The 12881-nt window shown below is 45.0% G+C and overlaps 1 protein-coding gene across 2 annotated transcripts in view; it reads right to left on the bottom strand.

Annotated features, from left to right (window-relative positions):
• Window positions 1–6: 6 nt before the first annotated feature.
• The window catches only part of LOC128896555 (protein kinase C-binding protein NELL1-like), a 79370-nt gene continuing 66495 nt past the window's right edge, over window positions 7–12881 (bottom strand). For both annotated transcript variants that reach the window (XM_054159922.1, XM_054159930.1), the window contains one exon: window positions 7–9212. In XM_054159922.1, coding sequence (XP_054015897.1) covers window positions 8445–9212 — 768 coding nt within the window. In that variant the 3' untranslated portion in view covers window positions 7–8444. The remainder of the gene's footprint in view (window positions 9213–12881) is intronic.

Here is a 12881-nt window from a genome sequence, read left to right as displayed (position 1 = left end):
TAATAATAATAATAATAATAATAATAATAATAATAATAATAATAATAATCGTAATAATAAGATTAATTCTTAATTAATATATTAAATTGAAAATCGTATCTCATAATCGTCGTATCTGTTGTTTATCGATGTGTACGCGTGTGTATGTCCCTGTGTATGCCTGTGTTTAGGTTCGCTCATCTCTCGATGGCGAGACGCGCTCGTCTCGACGCAACGATGAAAAAGATTTAACGAGAAGAAAAAGAAGAAAAACGTCTTACATATTCACAGCGATGTAAAAGTTACTGTCGAACGTAAAAGTATTTTGTAACTCGTACCTGACTAGAAAATCAACTCCCTTACACTCTTACACGGCGGTACCGTACAATAATTCGTAGGCGAGGGCGAATCCAGCAGGTGCGGTGGCGGGGGGATGGCAGGAAACACAGGACCGTTCGAAATTTAGTGGCGTATAAATTTCATAAAAAAAATAGAACTCGAATCAAAATTTATTGTTTCGGTAAGCAAATCATTCCTGTCTGAGATTGTCCTCCCTATTCGATGTTTTTTGCGTAAATGTGCTCTGTCACGTGGTCGCTGCGCCCTCCCCTCGCCCTTCAGTTTTAAGAATCTGGATCCGTCTCTATTCGTATGCTATCAAGTTAAAGTTGTACACGTACATAGAAACATTCGTCGCACAACAAGCATGGAAACGCGATGGACGTCGCCGTGGTATTGTTCGATTCGAAATCAATTTCGTCAATTCTGTTAGCGACTCTTGGACAACGGTGGCGTGGGGGGCTCGTCGAATCTCCATTCATCCTGCGAGAACAGAAATTGCGAGAGAACCTTTCAGCCTACGGGAATATATCTCTTTCCCCGGATGTTTGTTCGATTTTTTGCGTGGAATTTGCATTTCTGATTTTATCCGAACTGTTCTCTGGTGGCGTGTACAGGACCCTGAACGAAACTCGCGCTTCAACGACTCCGTGAAATGAAATTTCAAAATCAAACGAAGAATTGGCGAAATATTGAAAAGATATACTTAGGTATTTACGCGGTCGAATTATGCTCGAGGATGTACAGTACGGATCAACTTCAGTTCGGTTCATTGACATGTCTAGATCGGCAAGTTTCATGGATCAGCCAAAGAAGCTGCGCGATTGGTTACCATCGCCCCCGGCGACGCTCGATACACGTTTTCCTGTGATATCCCGGACCTTACGTATTCGAGAAATACACGTATTCTCCGTTATACTCATCTCTACGCCAAGCTTCAGCCCGTGACCGACGTAAACGTGTCAAGAAATCGTTGCAAGCTTCTCGATGACCAGTGGGCAGCGACTGAACTCAAACCTGCTTGCTCAATCGGCAAAGAAATGAATTTAGGCCGGTCAGGGGATTCGATATTAGCTATTGGAGGAAGGTTTGGTGATCAGAGGAAGGAGTAGACAGGTGAAAATGGCGCGGCATTAGTGATATGATATCATAGAGTCGATAGTTCTTCGATCGTTTACACTCATCTCTGTAGTTTCGATCCTTATTTGTGTACATCAGACAGAATAGCATATCAGTGCTGAGCGCGTCGCGATTATTGCAGCGCCACGGCGATTATGCGACACTAGTGGTGTGGCCACCATGATGGCGTTCCACTTATTCGCGTGCTCGTCGCGAATTGAACCATCGCAGCACCCAGCTCTGGTCCACAGAGTTTACAATTATTTTCTATCTCACCAAGGATTCATGATTATCAGAAATAGCGAACTGGATTCTTATGGGCAATGGTCAAGCTAAACGTTCAGGACTACCAAGATTGGAATGTCTAACTGCTTTGAGTCATATTGTCTATTTGGACACCAGCGACACTGTACATCTACTGAAACGGCCAGTGACATGTGCTCTTAAGAATCCAATTAACCGTGATCGGTCTTTGAACGAGTGTGAAGGATCCATTCGCCACTAACAATCCTCGATCGTTAAACACACGTTCGCTGCCCTATTTCGTCGACGCTCCAAAAAGAGTTACAAGGTGTCCAAATGACCAAATGGATCGGGGAGAGTATGTCTGCCCAGGTTCCCTAGCGGTTTGACGAAACAGCGACGAAGGTTTGAAAGTACGGCAGTCGAAAAAGGTCAAGGTACGCTGGAAGAGCGAGGTTCCGCATTTTCATCGCGAATTCATCGACATCACATCACTAGGTAGCGTACACCTATGCGAAGGGCGGCGCAGACGTAGCACTCGCGTCCTTGTCCCAGTCGCGTCGCGTCGCGTCGCTTCGACGACCCGGTATAATGTCCGCGACGTTCGTGACGGCTGTACGAAAAAACCGACCATAGTATTGCGTATCGACTATAACGACAGTATCGATATTAGTATAGTATAAGTAACGTTAGTAGCACTGGTTAACAATTAGAAACTCGACGTCCACGACTGTCGGCAGCCTGTACCCTGATCGGATGATCGAATGAACAAAGATGGCGATGATAGTCCCGGCAGTGACGATTGCGCCAGCCGCTAGCGAGTGCTGTGACGGTAAACGCTAGCAGCGCATCGATTGGTGGTCCTACGACCGTCTCCGTGGCTCCTGGTGGTCTTTTCAGACATGGAAACAGCGGGTACATTCGACAGAGACATAGCTGCGCAACTGTTGAGCGATTGGGCGAATTCGGCAGACAATTGTTCGAGCCATTCTCTTCGATTCTCCGTTTTGATTCGTTTATTTGAAGTGACTGGACGAATCAGAGCAGAGAACTCGAGAGAATCGTACGACAGTCGCGCAACTGTTGTCTCCGCTGAATGCAGCCAGTGTAAAGAGAACGCGTCTTCGACGTAAACAATTTGGACTAGGCTTTCGTTAAGACGTCTTCCTCTGAAGCACTACCCCCGTTGAGAGCATCCCGTTAAAACAGGGACGTTTCCGTGTTGTCCAACGGGATTGGGCCACGGGCGACGTCGCAGACACCGCTCTGATCACACGTAACGACGATCGAACGAAACGATGACAGTAACATTAGCGCCAGTAGATAGCAACGGTAGTAATGTCTACGTTTAGAGCACAGGTTAAACTGGGACTAGGTTGGCTGTAGTAGATCTTCGTTAATCTCTCTTTAATAAGCGCTTACTAGTAGTCGTTGTAGTAGTTACTTCGGTATAGTAATTAGGCGTACTAGTAGTAGTCAGGATAACGGTAAACTGGTATTAATATTAGGTAAACACTATAAAAGAAGTCCCTCCGGCTGATCTCGGTGTTCCTTAACTATTTTAATAGTTCATTTAGAGTTCTTTGTTCCTCGTCCTCTTCTCCTCTTTCTTGTTTCGTCCTCGAGGTTTCCTTCTGGCAGGCTCGTCCCTCTTTCATCGATGTCCTTCTTGTAATTTCATACGCCACGGGTTCACGACGTGTCCGGCTCTGCCTAACGCCGCCCTGCCTTTAGGTATCTACCTATCTACCGACCTACCTAACCTACCTACCTGATTACGAGACCTGTTTGTTTGTCTAGCTCGTCTAATCGAACGAAGAACGCGCGGATGATCGGGGCGGGGGAATGACTCGTTGCCAGACGAGGCGTCGACTCCTCGCAGGGATTTGTGACGATGATATCGAATGGAGGTTCAGGAGCGTCTCTTGAAAGACAAGCGACGTTACTTTGTAACTCGACCCGACGAATGATACCGCGCCGCGTGTGTTCTGCTAAAACTCGTCCGGGCGTCGACGATGGTTCTAAAAAATGTCGGAGGTGATTCCCGTGCGTCGCGAAGGGCGAGAGCCCTCTCATCGACTTTCTTGTTTCGTTGCAAAGTTTAGTATTCCTAGGACGCGTTATTCGCTCGAGGCACCTGGCAACGAGACATTCTCGCGCATCTTCCTTACCGGGGTACGTGACGCGGCGTTACATCTAATGTACACTTTATAGCGAACCTATAAAGCCTAATCCTCGACGATTCTCGTGATTCTTTGTGCCAAGTGCGTTTCCGTCGTCTCGTTAGTTCCACGTATCGTCGGCTGTGGCGCGACAGTCGACGGTTGAGTCCGAAGTTGACGTCGAGACTCGCCGCTAGGTGTCTGGCCGGCCTCGCAGTCCTACTCCTGCCTCTTATCCCCCTCGATCCTCGAGGTTAGTTCGTCGGTACATGCTTAACACGATATCGATAATACAATAGGTAATACGATCTATTACTTGTAGTTTAATTGTATACTATTTTACGGCACGATGCGACATTGCAGGAGAGCGACAGATCGCAGGAAAGGCAGTTGACATTCATCGTTGACCACGTTGTGACCCCTGACAACAGGGCTTGATATCTGGTAACCAGGCTTGCCAGCAGGGTTGCTAGCGAATACTCAACGCGTTGAGCCGAATATGACTTCGCAATTCGCTGTATACTTCTTTCTCGCACCGCTCTACACCCGTACTAAGTCTCCTCTCTGCTACTCGTTGATACGTCACGAACGGCTCAACGCGGTTGCATTCGCTCAGCTTACGGCAACCCTACTGGTAACCTACGATCGGTACCAACCCTCTCTAGAAAATCGACCCGTCAGACCCGCCTTGGCTCTCGCGTCATCGTCGTCATCGGCATCCTGCTTCCGTTGCTCGTCAGTAAATTCGTGTTACACGTTGCTGTTTAAGTTTATTCGTTCGTTAAGTAGTCAAAATCGCACGGCATGAGATTTAGTCTCGTTCGTTATAATATGTTTTGTTATGTATAATATGTATAATGTACGCCCCGCTAATGGTTGTTACTATAACATTACACGTCTATATACAATTATCAGGAGCAACAGCGTTATTAGTCGTTATTAATATTAATTAATATGATTTACTCAGGCCGATACGCGCTTCTCGTCGATATCTCCTCGTTAATATACCGGTGGGTGTGTGTGTATTTATGGTGTACGTCTGTGTATATGTGTGTGGGGGGTACGTACGAAGCGGATCAAGCGGAGAATCATGAATCCGACTTGGTCCAAACAAGTCTCTTCTTCCTGGGGGATGATGGTACTGTTATGCTTCCACAAGGGGCTTCTCAAAGCGACAACAGCGCCACTTGGCACATATGGCGCTACTTAGACCTACACTAGCGCCACCATTGTCGAGCTAGCGCAGTCATCTAGTCTATACGCTACAAGTAGCGTTGCCTAGCTTTGACTCACCCTCTGAGACATTCTTGTGGATGCGCAACAGTGCATGTCCCGTACTTGAAGAACCGTTGCCTCGATGGAACTTTTTCCCGAAATTTCTTTTATTGACAGTACCTCTCACCAATCTATTCAACGTCGAAAAACAAATTGTCGCCGCTTCGTACGTGTAAGTAGTCCAGCATCGCGTGGCTGTCTCAAGACTTAATGGACTTAACGCGTTCTTCGATTCTGGATCAACTACTTTGACTTGAAGATTGACGAGAAAACGAAAATGCCAAGAAAGAATTGAGATTTCCAGAAAGTTCTGGACAAATTACAGAAAACTTTTTATAACATGGAGAAGAGGACCAATTTATCTAAGTAGACCATAAGCCAACTATTCAATCACTGATACCGCCAATTCATTGTGAAAAAAACATTGGAATTGAATGTAACCCTTAGGATTTCTAGAGGCCTCCTGATGTGTCTCAAGCGATAGTATGGGGACCATTTATGTGTGTATGCAAAGTACTAGAGACTACTTTTTAGGCTTTCCACGTTATAAAGGTTCGTTGACAAGAGATCGACAAAATTAGGATTAAAAACGATCGACAGCCACGCGCTACGGAGGAAATATCGTGTTGCCTTAACAAGAGCCTCCATCGGACGTGGAGCATCGCTGGTTCCGCGCGATTAATAGGAGTCTCCTTTACACATTAAGCCGTTACCGTTAAGTTATTGCACATTGAACAAACGATTACCGATGAACTCTCGAATGCATGTTATACAAGTTCTCTACATTCTTCTTTCTTTCATCAGGAGATTGGCTATAATTCTATATTCACTCGAGTACTTCACCGTTCCTTTTTTCCGTATATGTATACGTGTATATATTCGTGCTCTCTCTTCGTATATTTCGTTATTTAATTATTTCTTTCTTTCGTTATTTATATATATATATATGTATACTTTTTTATATGTTTCTCTCATTAGTGCCTACTTATTGTAAATCAAGGAGGAATGTAATCGTAGTGGTCGCGTTGGGTTGAGCGAGATAAAGAATCGTTCGAGCGAGCCGGCACGTTCATCGTCCGGTGTACAAGTAATAATTGAACAGGAGACCTAATTAGCATGGTGGAAAGTCAGACGTGTCCGTTTCCCGTCCCTTTGACCATCACCCTTATAAATTGATTATTATAACTAGGAATCTTTTTTCTGGGGTAATTCGTAAGAGAAATCAAATGTGTAATAAAGCAGACCATGTCCATGAGTCTCTGTGGTTTTTAATGAAAAAGTAGCCAGTATACTTAGTTTAACTGAACTATTTGATAGACTACTATTGCCAATCAGATGTGATCCTTAAAAAGACTGTGCGTTGATGGTCTTGATTAGGTGAGGTTAAGTATAGTGTTCTCCATATCTCATGTAGTTTATCTGGCATGATTATTTGAAAAAAGGGAACCGATTATCGTGATTCTGACATATCGACTGACGATTGCATTTGTAATCAACGTTATCAACTGACCATCACTCTTGGGATCTTCCTTACCGATTCAACCAATCACACCGACTGTTTAGAATTTACCTTGCCGACTGATGACTATATTTCGACAGTTCTGATGCATAATGTAGCTCTGCTTGTCAGTAGTTTCAAACATGTTTCATCATCTCATCCTGCAGCTATCCAAACGGTGACCAGTTTAATTTCCGATTAACCTCCTAGACAGAGGGAGGACGTCAACAGATACGTCTGATTTCCACCGTGCAAAAGTGTCCGAGGGCCTAAGGTCTCGTTTAACCTCGGAGGCACAGGTTGCGCGTTCGATATATGATACCTGGATCAGGCATAAACCAGTCAGCGTACGAAACCAGAGAAACTGAACCACGGATCCCTAATAACGTCGCGATCGAAGATCGCCGCGAATTCAGATCAGTACCCTAATGTTCCTTAAATTTACTTTCAAGCGTAGACTATATATTCACCAAAAACACACGGGCTATAGTGATTGTGTATAGCCTCCCGGAGTTTACCGCGCGTTACCTATATTGTCACGAGATATGATCATCCATAATAGAATACTTTATAGTCATAGTTGTCTTCCGCTTTACATACTCAACATCGATAGATTCGTTATGCTTCGCACATATCCGTCGAATATACTTACATTATATGTGTGTGTATACATATATATATTTTCATATATATATATATTTGTATATATTATATAGTATATTACGGAACTCTCCTATGTAATAACGTTTCTCCTTCTCGTCGGGTTATTTCAATTCCTTACGATAATTATACGCCGTTTGCTCGTTGTCCGAGACGGTACGATTACACGAGGTTCTCCCATAGCGGAACATCGACAATTTATATACTTTATAAGGCCCAAATATTGTGCGCTACCTGTTCAATGAAATACGCCAAAGGAATTGCTAAAGCATCTACGTGTTTGCCGAGGACACTCGCAGACACGTCTCTCTGTTTCGTCTTGGCTCAGTTTCTCGATTCTCGGGGGCCGGACTCGTCTAAGACTCGCACGTGTGTCGACTAACTTTATGCTTGACCCAACAGCGTCGTTCGACAAATCGCGGCGACGAACGACGCGTCCCAGGGACTCTCCACGTCCCTATTCGAGCTCGTAACAAAACAAAGAAAAAGAGGAACGAAAACGTCAAGTCCGTGCGCTCTGATCGTCCTCGGTACGCGAAGACGAGAAAAGCTGTTGCTGTTCGCTTAGGCAGGCTCGTTTTTGGCACACCTAAACCACTCGGCTACGTTCACGAGAAATGGGCTCAGCGAATCCTCAACGAACGATCGTGATACTTGGTTGAATACCGTCTTCGAAGGCCTTTGCTCGACGCGAGGGACGCGACTCTAAAACGGACTAGAAGTTGAGGCCCACAACTCGCACAACAGCGCGTTCCGCAACCACTGTTGGCTCGCGCGGGACCACGCGAGCGAACTACGAAAATGTCTCTCGTGACGTGACTGACGCGGCAAGTCAAACGATGATCCGTGGAAGCTGGTCGAATGTCCAAGGGACCGAGGATGACGGCGAGCTAGGAGAAACACCCTCTCCCCCGATCGAGGGCGCTATCGTCGTTGCAACGTTGTCGGGAAGGACTCCCACGGGATTCCTCCTTCGTTCTGCTCGCGTTTCTCATTCCCCGTTTGGTCTCCCTCGACGATGCTCATCCGGATGACCAAGGTGACTATAGAAAACGCTTCTCCGCTCGCTCCTACGTATCGGGCTACCCCTTGTTTTGTTTCTACACCCCCTGGAATGCCTTGCCAATGTTGATTTCTTTCTCTTCTAGCTGTCCGCAGCGCCATCTGCCTCAAGTGGCGCTGTCTCGCGCCACGGATTCCGGGTTGTCGCTCTTCCGATGGCGAGTTGTCGACTGACGGTATCCGTTGCTGGCGACTCTGTCGCTGAGCGTGCTGCTGGTCGAACGGTTATCCTCCGAGTCCAGGTCCGCCCCAGAGGGTGCCAACACGGCGAGGGTAGGCGACGAGGATGGGGACGAAGAAGAAGACGCGTTGCTTCGATGATTCGCGAGGCTGGTCGAGGACTTGGCGCGCTGACGACGCGTCTGGACTTGGGATTTGGCCTCGTACTTGACCGGGGTCTTGACCGTCGTCGTCGACGACGACGTCGCCGCGGGTGTGGCGCGCTGCGACGTCGACGACGACGTTGTCGCTCCGTTGGTGGCCAGGTGGTACCTGGCTGTGGGAGTTGTTTGTTGTTGTTGTGTTCTGAGACGACGATCGTCTCTCTGTTGCTGCTGTTGCTGGGACTTTGGCGGGGCAGCGTTCTGCAGGGTCCAGTGGACTTTCCTGGGGACGTTGGAGCCACTGCTGGCGCCGACGGACGAGGAAGAAGAAGAGGGTGACAGGAGATAGGTGCTGGCGACTGTTGCACCACCTGGGGAAGCGGTAACCGCTGATAGAGCTGCTTCCTGTGCACCGTCAGCCATCGGTGACCCCGCAGGGCTCGGTAGACCGCGTACGACAGGCTCAGGAATAACGACTGGAGGACGTTGCTGCTTGTTGTCGTCCAGATCGCCAGCGCAGCCGTAATCGTAGCTGCAGCAAAGCTGCCCGTCCTACGGAGAGTTTCGTTGGACACTGGGTTAGCCACGGCGGATGGAACGCAACTTTCTATCGTCTTTCGCGTTCGTCCTTTCACGGTCCCCTCTCACCGCGAAAAGTCTTGGGCTTCGCGAGCGTGTGCTTCCCCTTTTGGTGCTGTGTACGATACGAAATGATATGAGGGATGTTTTTTAGGAACAGAGTCGTGCGCCATTTTGCACTGGAGTTCGTTGGCTAACAAAGAAAAGGCGCGAGGCGAACATGATTTCTGGAATGAGACTCGTCGATGTTGTTAGACACTCCTGGTATTGCAAAACGGTAAAGTGTTTTTGTCAAGAGTGGCCACCATTTTGGAGGTGTTTGGCTTAAAGTTTTGCACGCTAATGGCAGGTCAGTTGCGACCACGTGATCAGCCAGTGGTTGTAGACGAATAGAGTACTTGGCTGTGATTGGAGTTTCTACTTGTTGTTTTTACTAGTGTACACAATTTTAAGCTCAAAATCCTCGAAAACGAAGGACACTTTCGAAATAACCTTTTAGCGGTTTGTAACACTAGGTGCGTCCGGTAACTTCCGCCTAGTATCGTTTCAAAAATGATTTACACACCCATGCCTGACCTTTTGCACACTCTGGGGACTTATGGTAGCTTTACGCGTTACTGTGTCATTTGTGCGCGTCGCCTAAAACAGCTGCAGTGTGTAGTTATGGGATTCAAGTCTCGTAATTGTTCAAGAAATGCAAACACGTAGATTTAAGATCCTGATTTTAGTTGTATCAAGCTTCTTTCGTATCACGTTTTTTCTTTTGTAGAAAGCAAATTTACTTAAGTGAAAGGGTGAAAGCGTGTGTGTTATGTCGCGCAATCGACGATTTTACGCCATCGGCGTCCCATCGGTGGCTGCCATGTTTAATTTCATAAACCGCGAGTCCAAGACTTTTCGCACCGCGGAAGGAATATTTAGGTAATCCTCCACATAGTATGCAATTCATTGTTTCGTTGAACTGGCCACGTTTCCGCCGTGGAGACAGAAAATAGACGTCCTAGCGATGGTTGCACCCGGTCCTACGCCTTTTCTCTCTTTAACCCACGTGACTCGTTGTGAGACGTTCGCATCACGATCACAATTACAAGAATTCTTAACGACAATCATGCTGACATTCGGGGGGACAAAACAATGAATTTCCATAGTATGTATCTGACACCCGACGAAAACGTGTCTAGGTTTCACTACTTTCTGCAACGACTCTGGCAAAGATGATCGCAACGTCTGATGTAGTCCTTTTGCGAACGCAATCGTTCTAATAGACCAAAAATAAACGCGAATTTTTGTCAGAGAACCAAGTATCTGTTTTTTTTTTTGTTTGAGTTTTAAACGAAGATTTAAGCTAGGAGTACATCAGTTTGCGTCAAAAGGACTTTGTAATGATATGTTGAAGGTAAAGTAGCTCGAATAAGTTGCTGTAAAAAGTGAGATTGGGTTTCTACCACGACTCGAACGGAAACGGGTTTATTATTAAAAAGCAAGTCGAAACCGAGGAATGCATTTTCTTTGTATGCGGCTTTCTTTGCGAGAAAATTAACTTTGAACAGTCGTTGAGACTGGCGTCTTTGCGATTGTTCGCGAGAACTGCGAGCGCCGTCCGACGCGGTAACATTAAACGTCATTGTCTTCGAAAATGAGGAGTCGAACGAAAAAAGTTCATTTTACATTTTCGACGTATTTTGCGTCAAAGAATCATCTCGTCTGATTTTATTCCGCGAATCATGTTCAAAAATTCCGAATCAGCAGTGATTAATAGAGAATTCAGCAATTTTGCCTTCAACAGAAACTAATTCTCCTGTATCTTCGTGTAGCTATCACTTCTGCAACTTGTAAACTTGATTTGAAATATCTTGTTCCAATCGAATCAAGGAGAATTGTTTGCCAGAATCGATGCTGGACAACACTCGATAGACAGAGAGAAAGAGACTCTTGGTGCTTCTATCGAATCTCGAATGCAGATAAGAGGAGGGTGCAAAAGAGGCTCAAGTGTAACCAAAAAACATAATAAAATAAAGATAAAGAAACGAATCAAAATGCAGTCTGTGTGTTCTTTTGTGTTGTGTCTGTCACCACGTGCGCCGTGCGCCCCGACCGATACAAATTAGAAACCGGCCAGAAGTGATTTACATATATATATGTAACATGTGTGTGTGACATATATATATTTCCGATCTATATCGACGACAGTGTGCCACGTAATGTGTGCGAACTAAGTGAAAGAAGTTAATTTAATCATTTTAGATATGAGAGCGTGGGGTGAGTCGGTGCATGCGAATTAATTTTTCGTAAACGTGCATTCAGCCACTGTACCAGAGTAGAGGATCCATATACTTCTTGATCGATCGATCGATCGATGATTTGCAAGCAGATTATTTTAAATAATTCTATTAAAAATTAATTGCATCGAGATACTTAGATTACCATTACTGTTCACGAATTTTAAAAGCCTTGAAATAGAAATGAAAAATTGCTTTTCTTTTTTGCTTCTGAGAAGATTGCACCTGAATGTATACAACCAGGTTTGGCCTCGAATGCAACCTGCAAGACTACGTCAAGCGTATCGATTGGGAAGAACTTATTATTTGATGAATAATATATATATATATATATATATATATATATATATATATATATATATATATTCAATGGCACTGCGTATTTTGTACGGTATTAGACTATTATAATTCATCAGTCTTGAGTTAATATGCAGATTACTGAAAAATTCGTCGACGCGTCGATCAAGAACATCTTTGACAAAGAATTCAACGTATGGAACATGCGACGTGCTCGCGATTCACCCTTGATGCTAACATTTTCTTGGCCTAATGTTAAATCCTGTTTATGTCACGCATCATTTACGAGGAATTTTATTTTATACGCCCAACAGTCACGTACATGGTCCTATGAAATTATTATGTTCGTAGAAGGTATTCCATTTTACACTGTTCACACTGTTTGACATTTAAAAGAAATATGCAATTAAGACAATTTCAAGTAGTGCATGTCTGTTACGTATACGAACATTCTGATTGCAAAAATTCTCTTCATCCATAGAACAATTTCTTTGTACAAATGACTTTACTAAATTGAACCACAAAGAAAAATTTAACTCTTTCGTCTGTACCAAAGGATGACATCATTATTCTTCACATAGAATCCAATCTTAACGTTTCAGACACCTGTCTCCGTACTCCCTATGCAATAAATACCTCGTACCACCGGACTATACTATTTTATGCAAATGCTATTTTAATCAAATGATACAACAATTTCAGCAGACGCGTGACATACACAGTAGACCTAACCTAACCGAAGAGAACGTTAAGTGAAAGCCTGGTGACCAACGTGCGGCAATCAACGAACGAAAAGACCTCTAAACGGGGACACGCGGATTCGCTAGAGTCTAAGAATCGAACGGTACAGAGAAGAAAGATTGAAACAGAAACACGGGAGAACAAGCGTTGGAACGGGTATTCGGTAGCAGTGCTGGAGAACTATCTAAGCAGGCAGGAGGAGAAACGAAAGCACTCGAGCTCGAGATTAGTCATGGACAGTAAACAATAACAGTAAGAGAACATTAATAAAGAAATAGAAGAGGCGGGTAGAGATTTATAGGTGAGGTAGAAGTGACGTGATTAC

The sequence above is a fragment of the Hylaeus anthracinus genome, unplaced genomic scaffold, assembly GCF_026225885.1.
Source record: "Hylaeus anthracinus isolate JK02 unplaced genomic scaffold, UHH_iyHylAnth1.0_haploid 0, whole genome shotgun sequence".
Lineage (NCBI taxonomy): Eukaryota > Metazoa > Arthropoda > Insecta > Hymenoptera > Colletidae > Hylaeus > Hylaeus anthracinus.
This window is presented reverse-complemented; position numbering and strand designations above follow the sequence as displayed.